The sequence below is a fragment of the Lepidochelys kempii genome, chromosome 2, assembly GCF_965140285.1.
Source record: "Lepidochelys kempii isolate rLepKem1 chromosome 2, rLepKem1.hap1, whole genome shotgun sequence".
Taxonomy (NCBI): domain Eukaryota; kingdom Metazoa; phylum Chordata; order Testudines; family Cheloniidae; genus Lepidochelys; species Lepidochelys kempii.
Genome location: NC_136381.1, coordinates 38,346,209 through 38,373,713, shown reverse-complemented (window position 1 = coordinate 38,373,713; position 27,505 = coordinate 38,346,209). Strand labels below are relative to the sequence as shown.

At 42.9% G+C, this 27,505-nt stretch overlaps 1 protein-coding gene across 4 annotated transcripts; it reads right to left on the bottom strand.

Moving 5' to 3' along the window:
- Window positions 1-449: 449 nt before the first annotated feature.
- Window positions 450-25,717, bottom strand: ZNF706 (zinc finger protein 706). Of its 4 annotated transcripts, none has more exons than XR_012157115.2 (5): window positions 25,499-25,717; window positions 21,444-21,580; window positions 20,003-20,110; window positions 16,999-17,057; window positions 450-639 (listed from the first exon to the last, which is right to left on the bottom strand). XR_012157115.2 is itself a non-coding variant. In XM_073330424.2 (4 exons), the coding sequence occupies exons 2-3, from the start codon at window positions 21,576-21,578 to the stop codon at window positions 20,015-20,017; spliced, it is 231 nt and encodes a 76-aa protein (XP_073186525.1). In that variant the 5' UTR covers window positions 21,579-21,580; window positions 25,499-25,717; the 3' UTR covers window positions 16,553-17,057; window positions 20,003-20,014. The 4 variants fall into 4 exon arrangements, 2 of the variants coding, with proteins under 2 accessions (XP_073186525.1, XP_073186524.1); XR_012157116.2 differs by lacking the exon at window positions 450-639 and adding an exon at window positions 13,501-16,400; XM_073330424.2 differs by lacking the exon at window positions 450-639 and having other exon boundaries at window positions 16,553-17,057.
- Between the last annotated feature and the right edge of the window lie 1,788 nt (window positions 25,718-27,505).

The window sequence follows — 27,505 nt, the reverse complement described above, 5'->3', positions numbered from 1 at the left end:
AGATGTCTAGGTAAAACACACTTTTTGTCCGGGTAGTTGAAGTTCCCCATCACCACCAAGTCCTGTGATTTGGATGATTTTGTTCATTGTTTAAAAAAGCCTCATCCACCTCTTCTTCCTGGTTAGGTGATCTGTAGTAGACCCCTACCATGATATCACCCTTGTTTTTTACCCCTTTTATGCTTACCTAGAGACGTTCAACAAGTCTGTCTCCTATTTTCATCTCAACCTCAGTCTAAGTGTATTATACATTTTTAATATATAAGGCAACATCAGGAGGAGGTGGCAAGGAACAAGCTAGACAAGGACATAATTATTTCATTTGCATTGTAAAGTTCTTTCAAATATATGGATGAAAAGGTAGTATAAGTGCTAAGTATTACATAGTGCAAAATTTGAAGTATTTATTGTTGATTAGACTTGCTATTTTCGCTAATTTAAAAATAAGCAAAATCCACACTATTTACTTATCAGCCCATGCAAGCACACCTGGCTACATGTGAAAACAGTAAGTTCAAATCAAGTTTAAGATAGAAAATACATTACACATACTGTAGATGAGATTTGTCAAGTTTTACAGGATATTTCGGTGATGAGGTCCCAGTGTGCCTTTGGTGGGAGCTGGTATCCATTTGTGATCTAAAAGATTTGACAGTCAGTCACATATTGGCAATGGGCATCCAGGGCCTTATACAACCATATTGATGTAGCTAGGCATTGTACACCTGAGCTGAGGGCAGTAGACAATATGGCCCTAACTGGCCAGGATCATATTCTAATAAGCCATCAGTCATTCTTGTCAAGGCAATTTAAATATAATTGTTTCAGCTTTTCAGTGCATAGATCAGTATTTCCATTCTCAAATGAGTTAATTTTCAAAAAAAAAATCAAAAACGTTAGGTAAAAATAAGAGGGCTCTGGGTGTCTACAGAGAAATGCACCATTCATTATATTGTCAACTTCTGAAAAACTGCTTGCACAATAGCAGGGACAGGAGTCTTTTGTGTGCTTTGATTCAAATGTCAATAGATATTTAGAGTACAAAAGAATGTTTCTTTGAAACTAAGAGGAGTAGATTTTGTAGACCTTGATTAATTCTCCTTGGCTTGTGAGGGCTGGACAGAACAATTACAACTGTGGACAATTTTTTCATGAATAGAAAATAGAAGGGCTACAGGAAGAGACACTATTAGATCCCAAATCTCCTTGTTTAATAGTGGGACAAAATGTACTTTTATGCCTGTGCAGTTTGTAGCATCAAGCTTAGGCTCTTTTCCTGTTACCCCAGGGAGCTTTCATTTGTGCTGTCGGCATGTTCCATTTCACTGCAAATGTGGACTCTTAATACAGAACCAAATTCTATCCTTATTCATCCCATTTCAATCAAAGGCACTGCTTAGATGAGACAGGAGAGCAGGTTTTGGCTCCTAGGTTTAATTATGTGATTCTTATGAGTCAGTTTAACTCAGATTTACATTTTTAAAGTATTGGAAGCTTTGTCGTTCTAACTTTTTTGTAGCTGTGATAATTATTTAATTGATTATTGGCTGGTTAGTTTAAAAAAGCAAGGAGGGGGTAATATTTTGATAGTTGCTTAAGGGAGTATTTCCCCTTAGCTCTCTCTGGAAATGAAGAGAAACTAATATTTAATAGGTTTCAGAGTAACAGCCGTGTTAGTCTATATTCGCAAAAAGAAAAGGAGTACCTGTGGCACCTTAGAGACGAACCAATTTATTTGAGCATGAGCTTTCGTGAGCTACAGTGAGCTGTAGCTCATGAAAGCTCATGCTCAGATAAATTGGTTCGTCTCTAAGGTGCCACAAGTACTCCTTTTCTTTTTGTTAATATTTAATATATCACTTTATCAAATAAGGTCATGATTAAAGATAGTTAAAATCTGTAATACACTCAATGGGAGAACAAACATACATCAAAAGTAGCCATCTGTACAAGTAGTTTGGAATGTTGAACCCAATCCTGCTCCCATTACACTTATCTAGGCATCTAGTACACATTTTTGACAACTTTTGGGCCCTGTACAAAGGAATATATTAATTAAATCATGGCAAAGCTCTCACTTATTTGAGGGACTGCAGGATCAGGTTCTTAGTGGCTAAAAAGTAGCCGCACTATAGAAAATAAATAATACAACTAGAAATGGGATTTGAAGACTCATCTTAGAATTTCTTCTGACATTTATAACTGTTTATAAGGGTTTGGAGAACTAATGGTCAGTAGATGGTTCTAAGAGAGGGGTAGAAAATGTTCTTTAGAAATAAATTCAATGGCTGCAATAAAGAGCTCAGCTTACTGCCAAGGTGGATAAAAACTAAGGGTCAAATCCTGCAACCTTTACTCATGTAATTAGTCTCATGTGTAAAGCTTTGCAGAGTCAAGCCCTAAATGATCACGCTGACTAATCTGGGTCACGCTTACAGACTGTGCATTGCCAGTTCTTGTTTTGCTTCATGCCTGTGTGTTTTTTCATATTCATTTCCTTTTATGTACAATACTTATCTCCTCCCGAAAGAAAGCATTAAGTGGAGAATAAATGAGATGAGGCATTGTGAGGGTGGAGAAACAAATATGGGTTGGCTAGAAGGTGGAGTTTGCAGTACTGATTTTCTGCAATTAAACTTGTATTAGACATTTAGCAAAACACAGTCTGAAGGGGCTAGTAGCTGAAATGTGAGATGAAAGCTTTCATCCTAGAGCCAATTATTTTAAATAAATGCAGCAGGGAACCAGGCCCATGTTTTTGGTTGGTTGGTTGTGTCATCAGTTATAAAACAATAAAGCTCAATATGGTGAATGTTTTAAGCATGGAGATAGTGTGCCAATTGCTGCTTCTGGGACTCCCTTCAAGGGCTGGTGCTTTCACAGCCATGGCTGGGGGGTGCATTGCAGAAACAGTTATATAGCCTTACCTTTCCCAAGCATTCTGCAGTAAGCTTAAGGGCAGAATGGCATGGGGACAAGACATACACCCACCACTGGTTCTGTCCCAAGTCCTTCCCTCACACGCCTTCCCCAGGGGATCTCTGTCCCTAAAAAAGATTTTCTGTATGGTCCAGCCAGGGAGGAAAGGTACCAGAGAGGGAATGGTGGGCATGAATGGAGTGTTTCTGCGTGAGCTAGGGTGTGGAGGGCCAAAAAATATTCCCAGATTACTAAAATTATAGTCCAGAGAAGCAAACATCTGCTGGGCCAGATTATTAATAATTGTTTCTTGTGATAGAAATTCAGGGATGTGACCCCACTACTGGTCCCACAAAAGTTCTCACTTTGCCTTAGGGAACATCAGGATTTAGACAAGCGAGGACACTTGCAGCTATTAATAATTTATTCTACAAATATAAGTAAGAGTGTGTGAGTTCAGCAGAGATGATAACTTCTATTGGAGCAAAACATATTTTCTGTATAGGACACTTTTCGAGGTGAATCGTGACAAAGAAATGAATTATTCCCAAAATTAATAAGTGGAATACTCCATACAGTTGACTGATGGGAAAAGGAGTTGTTTAAAAGTAAGTGAGTCCTGCTTTATTTTAGTTGAACTAAAACAGTTTATGAATGCACAAAAATGATTTTATGCAGCGTTGTTGTAGCCGTGTTGGCCCAGAATATTAGAGACACAAGGTGGGTAGGTAATATATTGTATTGGACCAACTTCTGTTAGTGATAGAGACGAGCTTTCGAGCTTACACCAAGCTCTTCTACAGGTCTGGGAAGTGTACTCAGGGTGTCACAGTTAAATACCAGATGGAGCAAATTGTTTGGTGTAAGGAGTTATCCCATATTTCAAGGGACCAGTCAAGGTGAAGTGGCCCATTAACACCCACCCCCCCCAGTCATAGTGAGGAGTGGAAGGAGGTGGGGGGAAGGCAGCATCATAAAACCATTGATGATATTTTCATCTTCTGGGCAGATGACCTAAACACCCTCACCCTTTCCACCACTACGTCAACATCCACCATCCATCTATTAAAATCTCTCTATAATACTCCCACCCTAGCATCAACTTCCTGGATACCACAATCAGTTTCCGCAATGGAACCCTACAGACAACTACATACAAGAAACCCACAGATCACCAGACCTACCTCTACAGGTCCAGTAACCACCCTAAACACACCAAGAAATCTGTTATCTACAGCCAGGCACTCAGATACCACAGAATATGCTCCAGACAGAAAGTCGGATATGCACCTTAACACACTTAAAACCTCCTTCACCAAACAAGTACACTCCACCAGAGAAGTAGATTGCATCATGGAATGGGCCACTCATCTACCCTGAGAGAATCTGCTTCAATATGGAAATAAAATCCCTCTGACCAATGTGGAAATAAAACCCCTGGTTGTCACCTACCACCCCATACTGGAACCCACATGGGGTTTTATTAAACAATTATAACCCATGCTGGATGGGGACCACATCCTGAAAGAAATCTTTCCTGAAACCCCTCTTCTGGCTTCAAACAACCCCCCAGCCCAGTGGCATATTAGCCACTGGGATGATGGGGCCCATACCCAGGGCCTCCCGCCAACTGAGGGGCTCAGGAAAAAATCTGCCACCGGGTGGTGGAAGCTTGGCGCAACGGCCGCTGGGTGGGCGGGACAGGGGAAGCCCCAGGGGCCTCTGACCCCGTCCCTGGCAGAAGCCGCGGGGCGGTGGGGGACGCGTCCTGCACCCCCCCAACCCTGTCAGAAGCCACAGGGCAGTGGGGGGGGGGGGAGAGCCCTGACCCTAGTCCCCCACTGCAGCCCTGAGACTGGAGGAGCTCTCACTCGCCCCTGCGCCCCGAGGCTGTGCGTCTTCTGTCTTGGGGGTGGGGCAGAAAGGAGCAAACAGGTTGTGGGGTGTCAGAGTGTGGGGGGGTGGCCCCTGGGTGGAACAGGGGAAGGCCCCAGGGAAGAGGTAGAAAGGGGTGGGGTTGTGGGTGGGGCCGCAGGTGGAAAGGGGGGAGCGGGGGTGGGACTGCAGGCAGAAGGGATGGGGAAGGGTCCTCCACTTGCTCTGGCCCAGGGCCCCAGGAAAGCTTAATCTGCCACTGCCCCAGCCTCTCCAAGTTCATCATCAGAAGCAAGCTTCCAATAGACCAGGATACACCAACTCAAAGTGGCACCAGATCCTGCCAGAACAACAGATGCAAAACCTGCAGACATAGCTCCAATGCTATGATGATCAACACCCACCACAACACACCTTTCAGGATCCCTGGGTCCCATCCATGCCGATCACATCATGTGGTGTACCTCATCCAGTACACTACATGCCCTAATAATAATTATGTGGGTGAAACCAGACAATCACCGTGCTCTTGAATGAACTCTCTCACACACAAAAATGATAGAAGACAAATATACCATATCACCCATGGGTGAACACTTTTCACAAAACAATCACTCTGTATGTGACCTCTCAGTCCTTATCCTCAAAGGCAACCTGCGCAACACTTTCAAAAGACGAGCCTTGAAGCTTAAATTCATAGCTTCGCTAGATGCTAAAACTCATGGACTGAATAGCAATGCTGACAATCTATAACCCATTAAGGGCTTGTCTACACGGGCAATTAAAAGCGCTGCAACTTTCTTGCTCAGGGGTGTGAAAAAACACCCCTGAGTGCAGCAAGTTGCAGCACTGTAAAGCACCAGTGTAAACAGTGCCCCAGAGCTGGGAGCCGTGCTCTCAGCCCTGGAAGCTACACCCCTCGTTGAGGTTGTTTCTTTGGAGTGCTGGGAGAGCTGCACCGCGACCACAAAAGGCACGTTAAAAGGCTGCCATGGCAGCACTTTAGCGTTGCCAGTGTAGGCTAGTCCTAACAACCCCATGCCCCAGCTGCCTCTTGTAATCCTCTCCCTTCCTTTCCCCCCTGTGACTAGAGGGATGTTAATGGGCCAGTTCACCTTGAATGGTCCCTTGAAATATGTGCTAACTACTTATGCTAAACAATCTGTTCCACCACTTGCCTGCCTGGTGCAAAGGTTGCGAATCTCTGGAGGCATCTAGATAGACTTATGTGTAGTGCTGGGGAGGAGCCGGTGGTCGTGGTACACGTAGGTACCAATGACGTAGGGAAGGGTAGGAGAGACGTCATGGAGGCCAAATTTAGGCTGCTAGGAAAAAGACTGAAATCCAGGACCTCTATGGTGGCATTCTCAGAAATGCTACCAGTTCCATGTGCAGAGCCAAGTAGGCAGGCAGAGCTTCAGAGTCTCAATGCGTGGATGAGACAATGGTGTAGAGAGGAGGGGTTTAGATTTATTAGGAACTGGGGAGACTTTTGGGATAGGGGGAGCCTACACAGGAAGGATGGGTTCCATCTAAACCAAAGTGGATCCCAACTGCTGGCACTTAACATTAAAAAGGTTGCAGAACAGTTTTTAAACTAAGAGATGGGGGAAAGCCAATTGCTGCAGAGGCGCACGTGGATCGGACAGAGACTTCTCTTAGAGGAGAGTCTATTGATTGATATTCTCTAGGTTTTAGTCAGGAGGAGGGGATGAAAGAGGACAAAGTATGGGCCAGATCAGACAAGAAACATTCACATAAAGAATCTGACACATCAGAAAAGGACAAATAAACAGTGACAAGTTTTTAAAGTGCTTATACACAAATGCTAGAAGTCTAAATAATAAGATGGGTGAACTAGAGTGCCTCGTGTTAAAGGATATTGATATAATAGACATCACAGAAACCTGGTGGAGTGAGGACAATCAATGGGACACAATCATTCCGGGGTACAAAATATATCAGGAGGACAGGACAGGTTGTGTGGGGGTGGGGTGGGGGGGGAGGCACTATATGTAAAAGAAAATGTAGAATCAAATTAAATAAAAATCTTAAATGAATCCACATGTTCCATATAATCTCTATGGATTGTAATTCCATGCTCTAATAAGAATTTAACAGTAGGGATCTATTATCGACCACCTGACCAGGACAGTGATAGTGACGATGAAATGCTAAGGGAGATTAGAGAACCTATCAAAATAAAAAACTCAATAATAGTGGGGGATTTCAGTTATCCCAATATTGACTGGGTACATGTCACCTCAGGACAAAATGCAGAGACAAAATTTCTCTATACTTTAAATGACTGCTTCTTAGAGCAGCTGGTACAGGAATTCACAAGGGGAGAGGCAACTCTCGATCTAGTCCTGAGTGGAGCACAGGATCTGGTCCAAGAGGTAACTATAAACAGGACCACTTGGAAATAGCGACCATAATATAATAACATTTAACAGTCCTGTGGTGCGAAGAACACCTCAACAGCCCAACACTGGCATTTAATTTCAGAAAGGGGAACTATGCAAAAATGAGGAGGTTAGTTAAACAGAAATTAAAAGGTACAATGATTCGAGTGAAATCCCTGCAAGCTGCATGGACACTTTTCAAAGACACCATAATAGAGGCTCAACTTAAATGTATACCCCAAATTAAAAAACACAGTAAAAGAACTAAAAAAGAGCCACCGTGGCTTAACAACCATTTAAAAGAAGCAGTGAGAGATAAAAAGGCATCTTTTTAAAGGTGGAAGTCAAATCCTAGTGAGGTAAATAGAAAGGAGCATAAACACTGCCAAATTAAATGTAAAAACGTAATAAGAAAAGCCAAAAAGGAGTTTGAACAACAGCTAGCAAAAAACTCAAAAGGTAATAACAAAATGTTTTTTAAGTACATCAGAAGCAGGAAGCCTGCTAAACCACCAGTGGGGCCCCTGGACGATCGAGATACAAAAGGAGCACTTAAAAACGATAAAGTCATCTTGGAGAAACTAAATGAATTCTTTGCTTCAGTCTTCATGGCTGAGGATGTTAGGGAGATTCCCAAACCTGAACCATCTATTGTAGGAATTGTCTGAGGACACCTGAGGAATTGTCACAGATTCAAGTGACAGTAGAGGTGGTTTTGGAATTGAGAAACTTAACAGTAACAAGTCCCCGGGACCAGATGGCATTCACCCAAGAGTTCTGAAAGAACTCAAATGTGAAATTGCGGAACTATTAACTATGGTTTTTAACCTGTCCTTTAAATCAGCTTCTGTGCCCAATGACTGGAAGATAGCTAATGTAATGCCAATATTTAAAAAGGGCTCTAGAGGTGATCCTGGCAATTACAGACGGTAAGTCTAACATCAGTACCTGGCAAATTAGTTGAAAAAACAGTAAAGAATAAAATTGTCAGACACATAGAAGAACATAAATTGTTGCGCAAAAGTCAACATGGTTTCTGTAAAGGGAGATCATGTTTTACTAATCTATTAGAGTTCTTTGAGGGGGTCAACAAACATGTGGACAAGGGGGATCCAGTGGACATAGTGTACTTAGATTTCCAGAAAGCCTTTGACAAGGTCCCTCACCAAGCTCTTACGTAAATTAAATTGTCATGGGATAAGAGGGAAGATCCTTTCATGGATTGAGAACTGGTTAAAAGACAGGGAACAAAGGGTAGGAATAAATGGTAAATTTCTAGAATGGAGAGGGGTAGTTAGTGGTGTTCCCCAAGGGTCAGTCCTAGGACCTATCGTATTCAACCTATTCATAAATGATCTGGAAAAAGGGTTAAACAGCGAGGTGGCAAGTTTGCAGATGATACTAAACTGCTCAAGATAGTTAAGACCAAAGCAGACTGTGAAGAACTTCAAAAAGATCTCACAAAACTAAGTGATTGGGCAACAAAATGGCAAATGAAATTTAATTTGCATAAATGTAAAGTAGTACACACTGGAAAAAATAACCCCAACTATACATACAATATGGTGGGGGCTAATTTAGCTACAACTAATCAGGAGAAAGATCTTGGAGTCATCTTGGATAGTTCTCTGAAGACGTCCATGCAGTGTACAGCGCAGTCAAAAAAGCAAACGGGATGTTAGGAATTATTAAAGAAGGGATAGAGAATAAGACGGAGAATATCTTATTGCCCTTATATAAATCAATCATACACCCACATCTTGAATGCTGTGTACAGATGTGGTCCCCTCATCTCAAGAAAGATATACAGGCATTAGAAAAGGTTCAGAAAAGGGCAACTAAAATGATTAGGGGTTTGGAACGGGTCCCATATGAGGAGAAATTAAAAAGGCTAGGACTTTTCAGCTTGGAAAAGAGGAGACAGGGGATATGATAGAGAAATATAAAATCATGAGTGGTGTGGAGAAAGTGAATAAGGAAAAGTTATTTACTTGTTCCCATAAGAACTAGGGGCCACCAAATGAAATTAATGGGTAACAGGTTTAAAACAAATAATAGGAAGTTCTTCTTCACTCAGCGCACAGTCAACCTGTGGAACTCCTTGCCTGAGGAAGTTGTGAAGGCTAGGACTATAACAGGGTTTAAAAGAGAACTGGATAAATTCATGGAGGTTAAGTCCATTAATAGCTATTAGCCAGGATGGGTAAGGAATGGTGTCCCTAGACTCTGTTTGTCAGAGAGTGGAGATGGATGGCAGGAGAGAGATCACTAGATCATTACCTGTTAGGTTCACTCCCTCTGGGGCACCTGGCATTGGTCACAGTTGGTAGACAGGATACTGGGCTGGATGGACCTTTGGTCTGACCCTGTACGGCCATTCTTATGTTCTTATTTACCTGTGATGCTCCGAGTACATTGAAGAACAGCTCTGTGTAAGCTCATCTCTTTCACTAACTGGATCAGAGATAGGAGACCCCTGAAGGAATGCTTTCCTTGAAATCCTTTTCCAATTAATTTGATCCGATAACCATATCTCTTCCCAACAAGTTCCTGCACTGGACATCTGCCATGGGTTTTACATACTAACCTGCCTGCTACACCTCTCCAGGTCCCAGACCTGCTGTGGGAAAAGGGAAAAAACCCACCCCACCTCAGTCAACCTAGCAGTGAGGAAAAAATTCTTTCCCATCTCCCAAAGAAAAGGGCAACTAGCATAACACCCACAGTGAGTCATGAGGATACCTGGTCCTTTTACAGATTTCATAGGTGACAGCTGCTAGCCCGATCCAGGTAAGAGGTATAAAAACCCCCATATACTCGTCTGGTTAGCAGGAAGGACAGTGCCCTGCTCCTGACCTGTTCCAGCTCCTTCCTGCTCCACTCTGTAAACATCTCCCCATCCCCCCCTACTGCCCACGGTAAGGGAAAGGCTCCCTTAAAGAAGGCAAGAACACCTTTTCCTCTGGAAAGCCGGACAAGGGCTTACCACATCAATGCTGCAGGGAGCACAATTTCAAGTCAATTTTCACCAATAAAGGCAGTGCTTACTTTGTGCCAGGACTTAGCCCTGGCACCTCTAAGCTCCCGGTTAGCAGCCAACACTCTGGCCACCCCGCTGTGAAGGCAGCGCTGCCACCAGCAGCAGCACAGAAGTAAGAGCAGCAACACCCTATGCCATTCCATCCTTACTTCTGAGCTGCTGCTTCCTTCAGAGCTTGGTGCTCAGCTGCCCAGTGTGGGCCCCAGCACCTCTTTCATTATAAATTAAGCACTGAATAAAGGCAACCTATTTTATTGTAGTGACTAAGCAGGACTCTGTAACCTGCTTGAGGTCTGAAATCAGTAACACCTTGTAGAGATGTTCTGGGGAAGGATTCTTTCTGGCTCCTGTGCCCGTTGCTGGTCTTTGCTTTGGCTGAGTTTACATTTTTGGTTCACCTTCCTGTCCTTTTGTACTCTCCTCTGAACTTAAATCTGTTTCAATGAGCATTTTTTATTCATTTTCTTCCTCATAGTTCATTGAAGATGGAGTACTCTCCCCTTAGGGTATGTCTACACCGTAGTCAAACACCTGCAGCTGGCCTGTGTCAGCTGACTCAGGCTCAGGAGGCTTGGGCTGCAGGGCTATAAGATTGCAATGTAGATGCTCAGGCTGGAGTCTAGGCCTTGGGACCCTCCTCTCTCATGTAGTCCAAGATCCTGGACTTTAGCTGGAGCCCAAACATCTACACTGCAATTTTATAGCCCTGCAACCCAAACCCTGCAAGCTCAAGTTAGCTGAGGGAGGTGTATTGCAATGTAGCCATATCCTTAGGGGTTTGACTGGATTCACAAGAACAGTGTTTGTTCTCTACTGGCACATTTCTTTCTAGGCTGCTCCCAGTAAGTTATTCAATTCATGGATATGCACTTAGAACCAAATTCTTGTCAAACCATATTTGAAAGTTTCTTTACTGACAATAATGGCTCTTTGCATCAATTTGAATTTTGTACTTTGTCTCTTCAGTCTGTTTTCTGAAATATCAATTCCATGCCACCAGTGCAGTACTTAATTTAGGCCAGGGCTGAGCCCCAGCACCTCTAGGCTTGGCAGTTTATAGCCCCTGCACCTCTAGGCTTGCCGCAGCAGTTATTAAAATCACTTATAAGCTTTGGCTATGTTTGGTTGGTGCATGCCATTTAATTTGTTTATTCATTTTAGATTTGTACCCGAAAAAGAGAACTGTGAGTGCAAGTTTAAAAACAGAAGCTTGTCTTTAGAGGGCGGGAGGAGGTAGGGAGAGAGAGAGAAGCAGGCTCAAATATTTATTACTTTGTTTTATGACTTAAGATATCAGAGAGTTAGCCAGGTAATAGCAGTTTTACTGTTTCTTTGGTTGGCATTTCTGATTGCCTCCCTTAAGATTAAATTTTACGGGGTGTTTGTTGCGTCTGTCCTTAAGAAAAATCTCTTTTGTGGGTGCCACAAAACACACAAATTCTTGGAGAGACACTTATTGTGTCTCTTGACTAGATCATGGCCATCATTATTGATCAATCCTGAGTTCTTACAAGAGCTTAAAAGCAAACATTTTACATAAGGAAATACACATACTTATTAGTATTGCAGTAGTGCTTAGGGGCCCCAGTCAGGAATCAGGGCCCCATTGTGCTAGACACCCCGCAAAAAGAAACTAAATATTTTTCTTTCATAATACAAATATAAAGTATTTGCAGAGCAGAGCATAAGCTAAATGGAACAGCTGTAGGTTTGTTTAAAATGATGAAAACACAAAGCCAAGATCATCAAGAGGGATCAGCAATTATGGGTGACCAACTTAGGACATGTTAAAGGAACTAGAATTTCAAAAAGGTACTGAATGCCCACTTTCTGAAGTATCTCAGGTTGGATGCTCAAGAACTGGAATATCCAAAATCACTAGTCATTTTGGTCACAAATCTTTGACCAAGATTTTCAAATGTATTTTCTTATTAGTGTTCGCAAGGACAGAGGTTTTAAGGGAGGATATGTGCATGGCACTTTTAAACAAGCAAAACATACTAGCAACAAAGTCCAAAAGGAATTCCTTCATCCTTGTTCTATTTCCATTTCAGAACTTAAATAAATCAACAATAAGTTAATATAACCCATTAGTAGGCGTTTAAATATATGACTGTGTGCATCTCTTTAAACTCACTAAACATTGTTAGGCTAACAATAACTCAAAATAGAAATTTAAACCAAATCACTTTTAGCAATTAACCATTTTGCATTTGACAATTTCACTGTCTCCCATGACTCTTACCATCCCCAATTTCAAATCGGATCTCACTGGTTTAGGGGAGGACACATGACACTTGGGCCCTGTGAAATCATGTAGTGAGTCCGTGAGAGAATATTAAGTTAAATCAAATTTAGGAATTGTCTAAGCCTTTATTTCATCTTTTGAGTTATGGCTTCTGAAATATACCAGATGTGCCCTGTTCATTTAGAATGGGTGTCCTCAGGTCAGTTTCCCAAGACATGTTTCATACAATATTGTGTAAATATTAAACTAGGGATTAGTACAACTATTTATCTCTTATGTACCATGAACATGACAGTTCATGTCTTCTTCAGGGTAAGGAGCTTGCTTGAATTAATCTTTGTAATACAGAGGACATTACATCTAATTCGTAGAAATCTGACAAAGTAGTTGGGGGAGAGGTGGAATGGAAATTTTACAAGGGTATCAGAGCTATTGCCTGTCTGTGTTTATCAAATGCTGAACCATTTAAATACATGCAGTAATTCTGGTTGCTCGATGTATGGTTCAAAAAGTTATTCTCTCTTCAACACAGAGTTTAGAGAATTCTGTATTATTAAAGTCTGACTCTGCGCCTACTGAAGTCAATGACAAAACTCACTGATTTCAGTGGTGCAGGATCAAACTCTTACTTGGGAAGAACCGTAAGCAAACAGCATAAGCCAGGTTAGGAGACACCCTAGCTGAAGTTAAAGGGTTTTCCCCAATACAGAACTGAAAAGCTGTGTTCACAGTCTTTCAGGTGACCCTACAAGGATTTACCTTATATTTGATATAAGAGCGAGCTATATATTGCTATTGTTTAAGTGAAAAACAACCATGGTATTTCTTCAATGGAGGCATGTCATTAGATAAAATATTTCTTAGCTCTCTTCAAAAGAAACCCTCTTTATGGCTGATTTACAAGAGCCAACACAAGTACAACAGAATCCATTTACAAAAGAAACCAAACCATAAATACTTATACTCTAAGTATTACAATACTATAAAATAGTTAAAGAAACTCAGCAAACCAAAACCACTCTTAGTTTAATAATATAAAAACTTCCTCAACTAAGTTGAGGAGTTTTGCCATCCTCAAATCCTGTACGGAGAGAAAACACACTTCCATTCATAAGGAAGTTATTCTATTCACCCATTCCCACGGCACCCATTCCCAGATATCTGATCCAAGTTACAACACAGAGCACAATGGCACCTTTGTCTCTAAAGTGTTATCACAATACAGATAGTAATTTATCATAATTGCATACAGAACTCCACAAGCCAACACAATATTAGTAAACATTTTAAAACTTTCTCCAGTAGACAAATTAACTATTCTTTTGGTTAAAGACTGATACCCAATTTTTTTTCATCCTTAAGATCCATAAATACCTCAAAGTAAAACATGCTTTTCAAAATTTTATTCAAAAACATAAAATGACTATTACACCGTGTGTGAGTGTGAGAGAGAGACATAACAGCAACTGGTATTTTAAGATACACTGGGAATTAAAGAGATTTAAAAAAAGAAAACCCTACTCTTTTCAAGCAGAGAATAAGTTGGTATATAATTAACATTAATTTATATTCCAGTAGTTCTCCCCGTGTACTAGGCACTGAACAAAACACTTAGGAAGGCTTGGTTTGTGCCCAATTCAGACAAAGGGTAGAGGAGAGAGACAAACACAGAAACGAAATGGGAAAGGTAATGATTAGCCATATCTTGATATTAGCATTTATTATATAAATTACACCCTCACTTCCACTCAACCGTAACATTATTACTTGGTTAATTTGCTATAAGCATCCTGGTTGAACTAGACCTTTCTCGGAGTGATGGGGCAGATTCAGCATAAGAAGGTAGTAGCCCTGGAGACCAATTAGGAAAGACATTTCATGCCAAAGGAGTGGCATAGATGAAAGCATACAGATGACTGTGGGGAGACAGACAAGTGATATATTGAAGCTGGTGTCACTAGTGTGGAAGGAACTGGTGTCAAGTGAAAAGAAAGAAGGATGGATAAGTAGGAAGAGGTAAGGCTATGCAGGGCTTTGAAAGCCAGAGGAGGGATTTAAGGAAATATGGTCACAATGACATACGCTGAGAATGAAATTAGAACGACGTTTAATTCAGATTCTGAACAAATCAGTGTTATACAGTGTTGGGGAGTACATAACCGTTACTAAACGCACAACAAATTTATTAGAACAGTCTTGTCTAGGATGCATTCTCTTGCCCTGCAAATGCTCTCAAACGCCACACTCCCTCGTATGTTGAAATTTAGCCATATCCAGCATGTAGAGTAAATGCTTAGCACATCTTAAACCTTTGTGAGAAAGTTTGCAGCTTTGACTTTTTTTTTATTTGCCATAGATTTTTATCATAGTAAAGTGTTTATGGCTTTAATACCTCTTACAGTGGAAAAAACATTCAAGGAGAAAGAGGCAGGGCAGTCACGTAAACTGCTCTGCTGCTTGATTTATTAGACCCAATACCACCTCAAGGGCAGTGTGTTGACGCTAGAGCCCTCTCAACACTGGCTCGGAGATCCACCTTTAGAGAACTGAACATTGTTCTAGCTAAATCTGTATCAAACATACGTTGGCTCCCTGCCTTGCACAGGGCCAAGCTACGTTAGAAACATTTTTAAAAGGCATGGTCAGAGCCTGCTTTTAATATGATTTAAGCAGAGTGTGTGTCTGTCCAGACTGGAAGACCAAATTAGGAAATATGGCACAATAACTAACATTTAGCCAATTTAGAAGTCAATATAGTTAGGATCATCTTCTGCATAAGCAAAATTCTTGATAATTTACATGCTCACCACTGACAGCTAAGCACATGGAAGACACTTCAGCCATGTTCACACTAGCCAAGTTTTTCAAGGACTAATGATTTTGAAATATCTTTAAAGAAAGGTTTATTTTTAGAGGATAGGTGCTCAACACTTTTGAAAATCAGACCCCATATTTAAGATGTCTCAGGTTCAACCCCATAAAATGGAGGCATCCAAAAAAAAATCACTGATCACTTTTGAAAAGCTGTGTGTGGGCTTTTAACCCCATCGAAAAGTTTTAAAAGATGATTTTGGGCACCAAGGTTGTTTTTTTTTTTTAAAATACAAAACCCCCACAGCTATCTATTAATGCAGGTAGACATATCAAGATCACTTTAAAACAGTTGTTGCTAACAAAACTTCAGCTACTGCATAGACAGGGCCTTTAACATTCTTTCTGAATTATGGGACCTCTCTGGAGATGCCACTGAATATGTAATTATTACATATTGTAATGTGTGTAAATGTGTAAACCTGAAATTAGAAGCCTACAACACTTGGTTGAAGGTACAGCCATTGCAAGAATGCCTTAAAGGTTCTAAATGGGTAAACTAGCCAGGAGGCTCTAGTACAAAAACACTTTGCAGTAGTGAACTGAGTAGACAAAGCAAGTTGACCCTTTACTCTGTATTCTTTAACAAAGTAGTCAGCTTGCTGGTCAGAACTTTCTGCTTTAAATGGTGTCAGCATTCAACCCTTTACTTTGACTTTTAATTGATAAACACATCGCAACTTGTCAATCTGCATTAGAATTTGACTCATGTAGTAAATAGAATTTACATATCTTATTTAAACATGATTTTAGTGATACTGCATTATGTTTTAACAAAAGTAAAATTTGGAGGAACCCAGATCTTCATCACTATGTAACTTTCAAATATAACTAACTCTCTTGGTCAATCTTGCAGTGAAGAGCATTCTGCTTCACAGGAGAATTAAGAGATGGGGAAGTCTCCAAAGAGAGATTGCCAGAACATTGCACAAAAAACAAATATTGCTTTGTTAAGGTTACAGATCCTTGATTTTTACATGATTTTACACGTCCTTGATTTTTTTTGTTGCAGAGATTCTTCAACATCCTTAGAGGTAGGTCTCTAAAGGGGAGAAAGAGATAGCAGTCCGTGCATAGACAAGTCAGACTTGCAGGATGAAGGTGGGAAGTTTGCCCTGCCACACCTACTTTTTGTAGCTGGATAGCTTCAAGATTTAGAGCTGTCCAGCCAGCATCAAATTCATTTAATAAAAATGCAGGAACACTTGCTTTTAATAGGCAGGAAAATCACATTTTACACTTTAGGTTTTTTAACTTGCTCTTTAATCAGACACAGAACAATGCACAATTGTGTCTTTTTAGCCAGAGTTAACAGGGTGCCATCCACAAGTTTAGACATGAGGAGAGGAAACTCCCCTATTCCTTACCCTCCCGCACAACTCTTTAAATCCATACATTTGAGTATTTGCAGACAGTACTAAATGAGGACAATTCCCCCACTAGTCCTGCGTTCCCCCCATACTTTTGGGTTCAATTTATTAGAAAATGTTACAGTATTTCAGCTGTACATAGGGAGTTTATTAGTGTATAAAACTGAAGATCACCCTGGCCTTTACCGATTTCAACTGATGGTTATGTAGTTATCATACAGTTTTCAAAATGCAACAAAATTCTTATGAAAGTATGTTAATTTGTCTTACCAGTATGATGCCGCTTTCCAGTCACCTTATTTGCTCATTAACTATGTTTGCTACACAATCTGTAAATTAAAGTAACAAAACATATCTTTCAGCTTAGGGCTTTTTTGGGGGGGGTGGGGGAGGGGAGGTGAAGAGGAGGAGGGGAGGGTAAGGATGCATCTCAGAGCCTTCTCCTGAGTAAGACCAGACTACCAAATATCAATCAATCAATGTAAGGAACAGTTTGCTCAGGGTATAATCAATCTTATTTTTGATGAAATTACAGTATCAGAACATTTAGGTACCCCTCAGCACCAAGTTGAAAGGCAGATTTCTTGTCTTGTGGGAGTCAGGCTGTCAGAATGCAGTTATTGAATTAACTTCTAATATTAAGAAAAATGAAGGGCTACATTCTAAAGTACTAGTGCAGTACTAGATTATTTTCAGCAGGCAAACAGGGTACCTATAAAAGTTCAGTGGTATACAGATGTCAGAGTGGGTATATTACAATGAAACTTTAGGCCAAAGTGAACATTTACAGAGATACAACTTAATGTCACAGTAAAGAGTGTGGGAGGCTAGCCTGACACAAGTAATTCATTAAAAGAGAAAGTGGACACAGAAAAAGGCTGTATTTGACTTGATATTCCAAAAATACTACTTATTTCGAGTGAATTTCAATAAATCAAAGAACGTGTTCAACATGTACCAAGGGTTACTTGGTCTGTCAGAAATAAGATATTAGTTATCATGGCTGCAGTTTGTTGTAACCAATTTCTCAGCAATTCATAGCATTTCCCCTATGTCTAACCAATTTCAGAAATTTTGTTCTTTGGCAGTACCACCTCAAATATATTTCGGATGCCTACTATATTACAGACCCTCCAGCACAATTCAAATATACCAGTTTTAGATTTCATCCCCCCCCCCCCCCCCCTTTGTGCTCTGAGATTAGAATCCAGTCCATGATACACTTTATGAAGGTTAAATCTATCCTCAAGTGCTTTCATCTAGGGGTTTTAGGTAAAGCTTAAAATTTTCCCTGATAATGTTGGTAAGTCAGGACTGATTTAAGTTTAACTAGCTACATCACTTCCAGTTAGTCATTTGGCTCCAACAGGCTTATTTTAAGTTAGTTGTCAAATAAGTAGATCATTAGAGTTTGATTACTTTACACACTTCTTGAAAAAAGTTGCTACTAAGATAGCCATAGACTTTGAAGGGCGGGGGGGTGGGGGTGGGTGAGACATGTGGTTGACTGCATGTGCATTTACAATCTTTCCAATTGAATTTTACAATGAAGAGCAGAGTTACTTTAACTGGATATAGCATTTGTGAACATTATTCAGATAAGTATGTCCAGAAATATTAAATGCTATTGTGTCTCATCTTTGCCAGCCATCTCCCAAACTTTAAGGTTCACTTGTCTAACAAGAGTCTCTCCAGTGCATGAATAGAAGGAAGAAGTTCCCTTACAGCAAAGGAGACCTGTTTTAAATGGCTTGTAGTACTGACGCTCCCTAATAAACAGAACAAAAAAGGAGGAAGTCCCATGATTCTAATGCAGCTTCTAAAAAGTTTGCTATGCCTCTTGAGTCAAGAAATTAAATTTTAGTAACTGACCTCAAGTAGGCAGAACATTGGAAGGTAAACATAAGCAGTTTCCCTCTTAGGTTAGCTTTAGCTCAGCTTATTGTAATGCACATTACTTTCAGTGGAATGAAACTGCTCAAGTTTCTGGCAGGATGGAGAGAATTCCACTTTGTCCTCATTAGGATTTTATAAGGCAGATAATGTGGAAAGTTGAAACAGAACTTCTACAAGCATTTAACCTGTGATATTGTAAAAATCAAAATACTACTTTATTAAATGAGTTATTTTACACAATATGAACATCAGTATAATTACAATTGTAAAAAATGTTTATAACAAGTATGGACTGGTTTTCAGGATTTCCAAATAGGGCACAACTGTACATTTACACAGAATTGTCTTTGCATGAAGCTCAAGAGGGAACAGCATAAAAATATGAATGTTTCTGTAACCCCTTCATTTTTGCTGATCAACAGTTTGTTAGAAAAGCAGCTGCAGATTTGTTATGTAAGGTCTGACTGTAGACGAGTCAATAGGTGCCATGAATTCACCTATAAAAAAAAACAAGAATTCAGTTAAACTGAACTGTTGCACAACACTGCTCTAACTACTGCTTAGCTTCCAATCAATGAAAAATTATACTGAATTACGAACCAAAGGCTTTTTGATTATAGGGTTTTTCTGGCATTGGTTTAGCTACCCTGCAAATATTCTCAAAAGATTAGTGTCTTCATAAATAATTTCTCTACCCATGCCAAACAGTATATTTTTGTATGTTGTGTAACAAAGCCTAAATATTTGGTCATGTGCTAAACATCTCTAAACTTCATTAAGTCTATGGCAAGAAGCAAATAAAGTATCCTTTGAAAAAGTATTTATAATAATTTATGCTTCTAAGCTAAATACCTGAATAATACTTTGCATTCATTAGTTTGTATCAACCCCATGGGCAAGCCTCTCACCTAGGGTTCAGAGTAACAGCCGTGTTAGTCTGTATTCGCAAAAAGAAAAGGAGTACTTGTGGCACCTTAGAGACTAACCAATTTATTAGAGCATAAGCTTTCGTGAGCTACAGCTCACTTCATCAGATGTATCTGATGAAGTGAGCTGTAGCTCACGAAAGCTTATGCTCTAATAAATTGGTTAGTCTCTAAGGTGCCACAAGTACTCCTTTTCTTTTCACCTAGGGTTGTATTTTTTCCTTTAAGTTAGTATCAGTGGTCCAATCAAGGGCCAGGCCTCCTGCTGCTGCAGTAGTAATGATTAAATTGCTTCTCATGCTTAGTGATCCGAGGATGTGTTTTTAGTTTCAAGCTAACTTTCACTTTGGAGAAAATGAAGTAATTCTCAGATAGCCAGTGAACAAGGCTAATTCATTATGATGATAAACAGTACAACTCAGATTTAGTTTTAAAGAAGTATATGTAATGACCTGTAAACAATTTTATCCCTGAACATCAGCCAATTCTGGAGGAAGTGGAGTCTTAGGATGCTTGCTCTCAAAGTGCTGTTTGAAGGTCTTGGGGTCCGGCATTTGTGTCTGATTTAAAAAAAAAAAAAATCATCCTTATGCATGGCAGAAGAGTGTTAGGTAAAATCTTTACACTGAACTGTTCTCCCCATTTCAAACCTTAATTTTCTTCACCAAGGTCAACACAGGGCTTGACTTTTCTCATTGATGAATGCAACATATGTTTATATCACCAATCTTAGTGCCATAGTACTTCCAGCAGACAGGCTACCAAGATGCTATTGTGCATTACTATGCTAGTTTTAGAGAATCTCTGGCTCTATATTTACTACAATCCTCTGCTTTTTAACTCCTGTTTTCAGCACATATGTGATAATGCTTTGTTTTATGCCACCTGCCAAAAATGCACTGAAAGATATGTGCTCATTTTTATTAGAAACCTCCTTGCAGAAGTCAAGTTTATTCAATCTAGGATTTTACAAATAAATTAGGTAGGAAGCCTACTCCCTTCAAAACTCAGCCAAAGGATAAATATCTATTTTGTATAGAACTACGAAGCCAATTCATTTTTATTATAGCCTCACTGGTACAGAGGCCCAAAGAGTTATTTGTAGTCTCTCAACCCATTGTTTCTAGAAATGTGTAGACTGCAACTTCTGATTGCATTAGTAGGAAAGCTGGCTTATTTTGCAGAAAAGAATGGGGGTGCATGCATTTGAGTGAGCAGTCCTCCATTGGGAAGCTTTCCATTACAGTTTATTACAAGTGACAGGTCTGTTCTAGGACTGGCCCTTTAAATGAATGCACTCTATAAGAGGAAAGGCAGGCTTCAGGAGAGTCAGTCAGGAGGAAAGTCAGAATCTGATTAGGTGCTTAAATTTCGGTTCTCTTGTCAAGACAATTACTCTGGCAGAAATATATAACTATTTATTAAACCCTGGCTACAGCTCTTAGTATCATGCTCAACAGTATCAGCTACCAATGATGGCAAGGCAGGAGCATCATCTTTTCATTTAAAGATGAAGTAAAATACACAACAGAAAAGTGATCTCAGACCTCTAGAGAAGCCTTGTACTATATACCAACTGCAAACATGAAAACTTGCAATTAAGCAGTCTGGAACCACTGGTCTACAAGGTGCTGATCTTTCATGTAGCCACAGGAAGCCATCTTCCCTCTTTCTAAGCTGTCTATGTAGCTAAGGTTATATCTACAGCCCAAAGTAATAGGGTTTCATATTATATGCACATAAACTACAAATATGCCTGGAGCAACTAGTCAGTTAACCCACTATTACCACTGAAATATTTATGTTGTGGTTTCCACAACTTCTTCCTATAAAAGTCCTACTCTAGGCTGGAAGAGTTGCCCACTGTAATGCTTTGTGTCTGCTCCCCCTTACCCTACAGACAGTGCAGGTATATATTAAGGCAGCCTTGGCTGCAGCCTTCTGATCATGTCCTTGTTTCTTTTTCTGTCCAGCTTGCTTTTTGGCATTTTTCTGCTGCGACTGAATCTTCTGCTGTCCACGAGCCATATCTACAAACAAAGAAGGATGTTTAGTCTAAGTGAGAAAGAGACTGATGTGGCTACCAACTCAGAAGGTATCCTTATGAGCAGGGAGTCATATGCTCTCTCCATATGGCCTACTCAATTCACATGAGGCAGACAAGTGGACATCTCTGTTCAGGTTCCTTGCATAGATACCTCTGTACTTTTTAAATGAAAAGTGGTTAGTAGGTTCCATTCTAAAGCTTCCTCCTAAATGACACTTCAAAGCCCATCTTTTAGAGAGGTATTTTCAGTGGATAAACAGTAAAACCAATTTGTTTCCTTTTATATGCATTTATTTTCTAATTCCCGCCCAGGTAAAGAAATTCTGGTTTAAAGATCTCACTTTGGTTTAATCAATTGATTTTCTAAGCAATAAAGCCCTAAACATTTCCAAATGAAACCTGAATTGGGCCATAGGTGTCAAGACAGTGATTACTGAGCTGTTGTCCATGGATCACTGGTTTCTATGGAGCACTTGCTAGGGGTCTGTGGAAAGCTGGGTAAATGGTGCTGCCTCTCCCTAATGCAAGCTGTTTTACAGGTGTCCAGGCTCTTCCTTACAAGGAGCACAGGACTATAAAAATCAGATCCAAGGGAGCCAGGCTAGCTGCCTCCATCAGAAGCCACTACTACATATAGAACAACAAGAGGAGGAGACAGGAGCTGCCCTCAGGGACTGAAGTCATCCACCAGCAGGGAAAGGATGTCTATGAGACATGGGAATAGGATTCATGGACAGTCTGTGTAGTGGAGCAGGGAATGTTTCATGGAAAACTTGCTTCCAAATTTCTACTCTAGCTGCTAATTCCTCATCTAAAGTTTTGTTTTTAAATCTGACGGTTATTTGTATTGCAGAGGTACCTGGAAACCCACTCCCATAGTGCTAGTTACTATATGAATATAAAAAGACAGTCCCTGCCCTAAAGTTTTTACAGTCCATGTTATTCTATAGCTACCAACTGTAAAAAAGGATTATGAAGTCAGAAGGTGAACGAAAAAAGCATGAAGTGAAAATTCCATGCAAGTTTTCTTACAAAGAAGATACAGAAATGCAATAGGTTTATGTTCAACAACTTCCATGAAACAGATTTTTGTTTAAAACAAGCTCCTTAGATTTTTAACTATTTCTGTACCAAAACTATTTAAAGAAAAGCTACAGTGATTTTATTGCAACAAACAAACACTATATTAGCAATGAGTTTTCAGGATGTTAGAAATACCTGTCACAGTTTCACTATTAATGGTTTCAATTGAAGCTAACATTACACCCATACATGCTATGCTCCTGGGGGAATTCTGTGCCACTCATGTCCCCTGCAGAAAAAAAGATTGACAGTGAAGCAAAGGGAAGCCCCAAGAGCAGTCATGCACCCCTCCCCAGAACTGTGGGCATGTCATTTTGGGTGCCCAGAGCAGCCAGCAGTGAAGTAAATCACCACAGCATGTGTATGGGGTGGGGGAGCTAGGGACACCCTGGCCAGTGGCTCCTACCCTATGCTGGGCTCAGCTGCTAGTCCCGACTGGGCAAGGACTGGATTTTCTCTTTCCCTGCAAGGAGCGGACGGGGCCAGGTCAGACCCACCCTCAGAAACCTCCCCATGGCTGCAGGAAGCTCCGCACTGCCCTTCCCCTGCTCCCCCATCTGCCCAGAGCCCCCATACCCTCCCTCCCCCCATGCATCCCCCCACACACCCAGAACCTCTGGCACCTGAACCCTCTCCCGCACCTCCTACCCCCTGCATCCTGAGGTTCCCCTCGCTGAGACCCACCCCTGCACCCAGACCCTCCCACACGCAGACTGTCCCACCTAGAACCCTCTCACCCCACACCAAGTCCCTCCACACTTGGAACCTACTGGACAGAGCCTGCCTGCCCATACCTGGTGTAGAAGGACAGGGCCCAAGGGTGTTTCTGGGACAGATCCAGCCCTTGCACTGTGTCAGGGTTGGGCTGCAGCCCCACTGCCAAGTGAAGGGTGATCTCCCACCTCCATGCAGCCAGTGGCCTGTGCCCCCCACTGCCATGATGGAACCTCCACATTTATTGACAAATAAAATTAAGAATTTTAAAATAGTGTGTGAGAAATTTTAAATGTTTTGGTGCAGAATTCCCTCAGGAGTAATCCCAGCAAGGACCTCAGACTATTTATGTAGAGAACACTGAAGAATGTGCACTTCCTGTTTCAAAAGCAAGAGAGATTAAACATTCAGTTAACTATAAAAATCTTTTAAATTAACTAGGAAATTATAGAAGACTTCACTAATCTAAATTCTGCTCTATACTAGTGTCAAGATTGTTTTAAAACAAAGGATAGGAAGAGACTAAAATTCCTTTTAGACAAAAACATCCAGATGTGGGAAACAGTGCGTTTTAGTAATCTCAGTTATTTCTCCTAACAGCTGCACCCCAATTATAAAGTGTTACAATATGTTTTAGTTAGTGCCTTGATATTAGTTTGCTAAAAAAGCCACTAGACAAGCACACACTGACTCATTATATTGAGGTTGCCCATAAGTATGGAGATGTTACTTTTGTCTAGTTAACTAAAAAAAGCATTTTTTTGAAAATTATGGGGCTTTCAGATTTCGCCCAGCCAGACTTAGTTTTAAAGTACTGTAAATTACACAATGTAATTCCAATATGCGGAATTTGAACATTAAGTGTAGTGGCAAGCTAAATATTTCTAACTCTCTTGGAATACTACAATGCTGTCACTTTCAGAGTTTGCTTAAAACAATTACATTCAGCCACAACAAATCCAATTCCACATGTCAGAGTTAAAGTAACATACTGTGATAACTTTCCTTTTTTTCTTAAGCACAGAAACACCCTTCAAGAACCTAGCAAACTGACCCAAAACCTTGATTTAATACAGACTTGCATGACAGGACATACAAGAAACTTTAAAAAGCTTGTTAGAGATTCTTAACATTAAAGCCTTCCCAGTTAAGTTAGAAGATACAAATGCTAAATAGCACAACTCAGTTGACACCCATGGTATTGCAATACACCTCATACGAAGTTGTTTTCGTGTAAAACAACAAGGATTACAAGTCACCAAAACCGAAAAGTCAAACCAGAAGCAGAATGTTCATATCCTGAGAGTGGACAGGAGCAGCTGCTTCCTCTGAAACTTTCAGAAGCTACAAATAGGTTAAAATTGTCCAGTTTCGTTTCCAGCAAGATCGCCAAGGGCCCTAGGCTCAAACCCTTTGCGATGAAGCAGAACCAACCTCAGGCAGCAGCCTGGTTGGAGACGGAGAATTCAGTCCGGCTCGGAGCACAGCGTACAAGCACCTCAACCCCTTCCGGGTGACCCTGAAGGGTCGAGGGCCGGGGAGAAGCCAGCGGCTGCCGGGCTCCAAGCAGCGAGCGCAGCCCCCCGGGACGGGACTGCAAGGGACAAGCCGGGAGGGGAGCCCGTGGGCACAGGGACCACGCTGCGCTCGGCCGCGCTCCCTGACCGCGGGGCCCAGGCGGGCAGGGACCGGGAGCGCGGAGTCCACCTGCAGGGCCAGGTTTCGACACCGTCCAGCCACCGTGAACGCAGCGTGCGGGCTCCGCCGCTTTCCTCTCCCGGGAGAGGCTCCCCCCCCGTTCCCCAAACAGGCCAAGGGCCGCCGCCGCCTCCCCCAGCCCTCAGGGCCCGGCCAGGCCTGGCCCCGCCCGGGGAATACCCCCCGGGCACCACCTCAGGCCTCGGCCTCCCGGCAGAGAGCGACCGCGGCCACCCGCCCCCGCCCGGCTCAGGCCCCGGCCCGAGGAGACGCCCTCACCCCAGGGCCGGGGCCAGCGCCCGCCCCGGCCCGCTCGCCGCCTGCGGGCCTCCCCGGCCCTCGTGCCCGGGGGAAGGGTCCGGCTCCCACCGACAGCAGCGCCCTGCCCAGCCAGGTCCCCGCTTACCCGGACTAGCCAGCCGTGCGCGAGCGAGCGAGCAGGCGGGTGGAGAAGGCTCCGTGCGGCCCCGCAGCAGCCGCGGCCGCCGCCTGCCCAAGAGGAGGATGGAGGAGTCAGCGCCCCGCCAACTGCGCACGCGCGCCGCCGCCGCCGCCACCTCCTCCTCCTCTCCCCCACGCCGGCAGGTCCCGGCCGCCCCGATCCCGCCGGCCAATGGCGGCGCCGCCCTCTTACATAACGCAGGGAAGGGAGTGGGGCCTCCACAGGAACAGGGGGCGGCGCCGCAGAACCTCCCGCGGTGCCCGGATGCGGCAGCCTTCCGCCCCCGGGAGGAGCCGGGGCCATCTGCCTCTGCCCATTCCCCCATTGGCTCACCGTGGGCGTGGGGAGAAATCCCCCCGCTGACGGGCGGGCAGGGCCGCAGAGCGCCCCGCCTGGGCGTGCGGGGAGTGGGCCTGACAATCCCGCCCCTCTGGGCGTTCATTGAGAAAATGGGGGCGTCGGGGCCTGGCCTCCCGTCGGGTGTTTGAGGGAGTGAGGGGAGAGCCCTCTGCCGAGTCACGTGGGGACGGAGTCGGGGGTCGGCTCCCCGGCCCTAAACTTTCAACCACCGACTAACCCCCCCCCCATAATCCGCGGTGAGAACGGGACACAGGGAAGGGAATTGCTGAGCATGGGAACCCTCCTAACGCGAGTCCCTGTTCCCGCTCCTGCTGCGCTACCATATCCTCCGTCCCCTTTGTCAGCTGTCCACGTGCAGATTGTTGAGCTCAAACCACCCTTAGCAGCGCTTTAAATAGAGGCCACTTCATTTCCCCATCAGGACATCCTGGCTGCATCTACATTAAGGATTTGAGGGAAATCTCCGCAGCTCCACTAGTGCTGGTTTGAAAGGCACTGGTGCCGTGGTCTATTGTGCGCTGCCGGTAAACTGAGACAGGCGCAAAGACATTGGGACTCAAGGATTAAGCTACCCCTTTCACCTAGTGCCTGTCTCGCTAATAGCCCCTCCCAAACCAGTCAGTCAATTGCGAATGAAACCAGAGTTGCCCGGAGACTCTGACAAAGCAGAAGAGCCATAAATTATAGTTTCAGAGTAACAGCCCTGTTAGTCTGTATTCGCAAAAAGAAAAGGAGGACTTGTGGCACCTTAGAGACTAACCAATTTATCTGAGCATAAGCTTTCCTGAGCTACAGCTAACTCTCACGAAACAGCTTATACTCAACAGCTCACGAAAGCTTATGCTCAGATAAATTGGTTGGTTTCTAAGGTGCCATAAATTATAGTGCTCAGACTCCAGTATGGATTAGGGCTCCACTGTGCTACCACTGTACAAACACAGATAAACACTCCTGAGGGCATCCCGTGCCAAAACAATTAAAAATTATGCACGTGATATTTTAAAATTCTGCAAGTTTTATTTGTCAAATAAATGTGGAGGCTGGGAACCACGGCCAGTGGGAGCTACCGGGGAGGTGCATGCGGGTGGAGACAGTGCACGCAGTGCAGAGCTGCCTGGCCTGCCTCCGCCCAGAGCCAAAGAACATGTTGCTACTTCCGGGAGCTGCCTGAGATAAGCCCTGCCTGGAGCCTGCTCCCTGCACCTCCTCCCACACCCCAATCCCCTGCCCCAGCCTTGACTTCCCTCCTGCACCCAAACTCCATCCCAGAGCCTGCACCCCTGCCCCAGTCCCTTCCCACACCCAAACTCCCTCCCAGAGCCTGCACCCCACACCCCAACCCTGTGCCCGAGCCAGAGCCCCCTCCCACACCCTGAACCCCTCATTTCTGGCTACACCTTGGAACCTGCACTCTCAGCCCAGAGCCCATACCCCCTCCCACACCGCAACCTCCTGCCCCAGTCTGGAGCCCCTTCCCACAGTCCGAACCCCTTGGCTCCACCGCCCAGCCTAGAGCCCCCTCCTGCACCCCAAACCGCTCATCCCTGGCCCCACCCTGGAACCTGCACCCCCAGCCCAGAACCTGTACCCTCTCTTGTACCCCAACCCCCT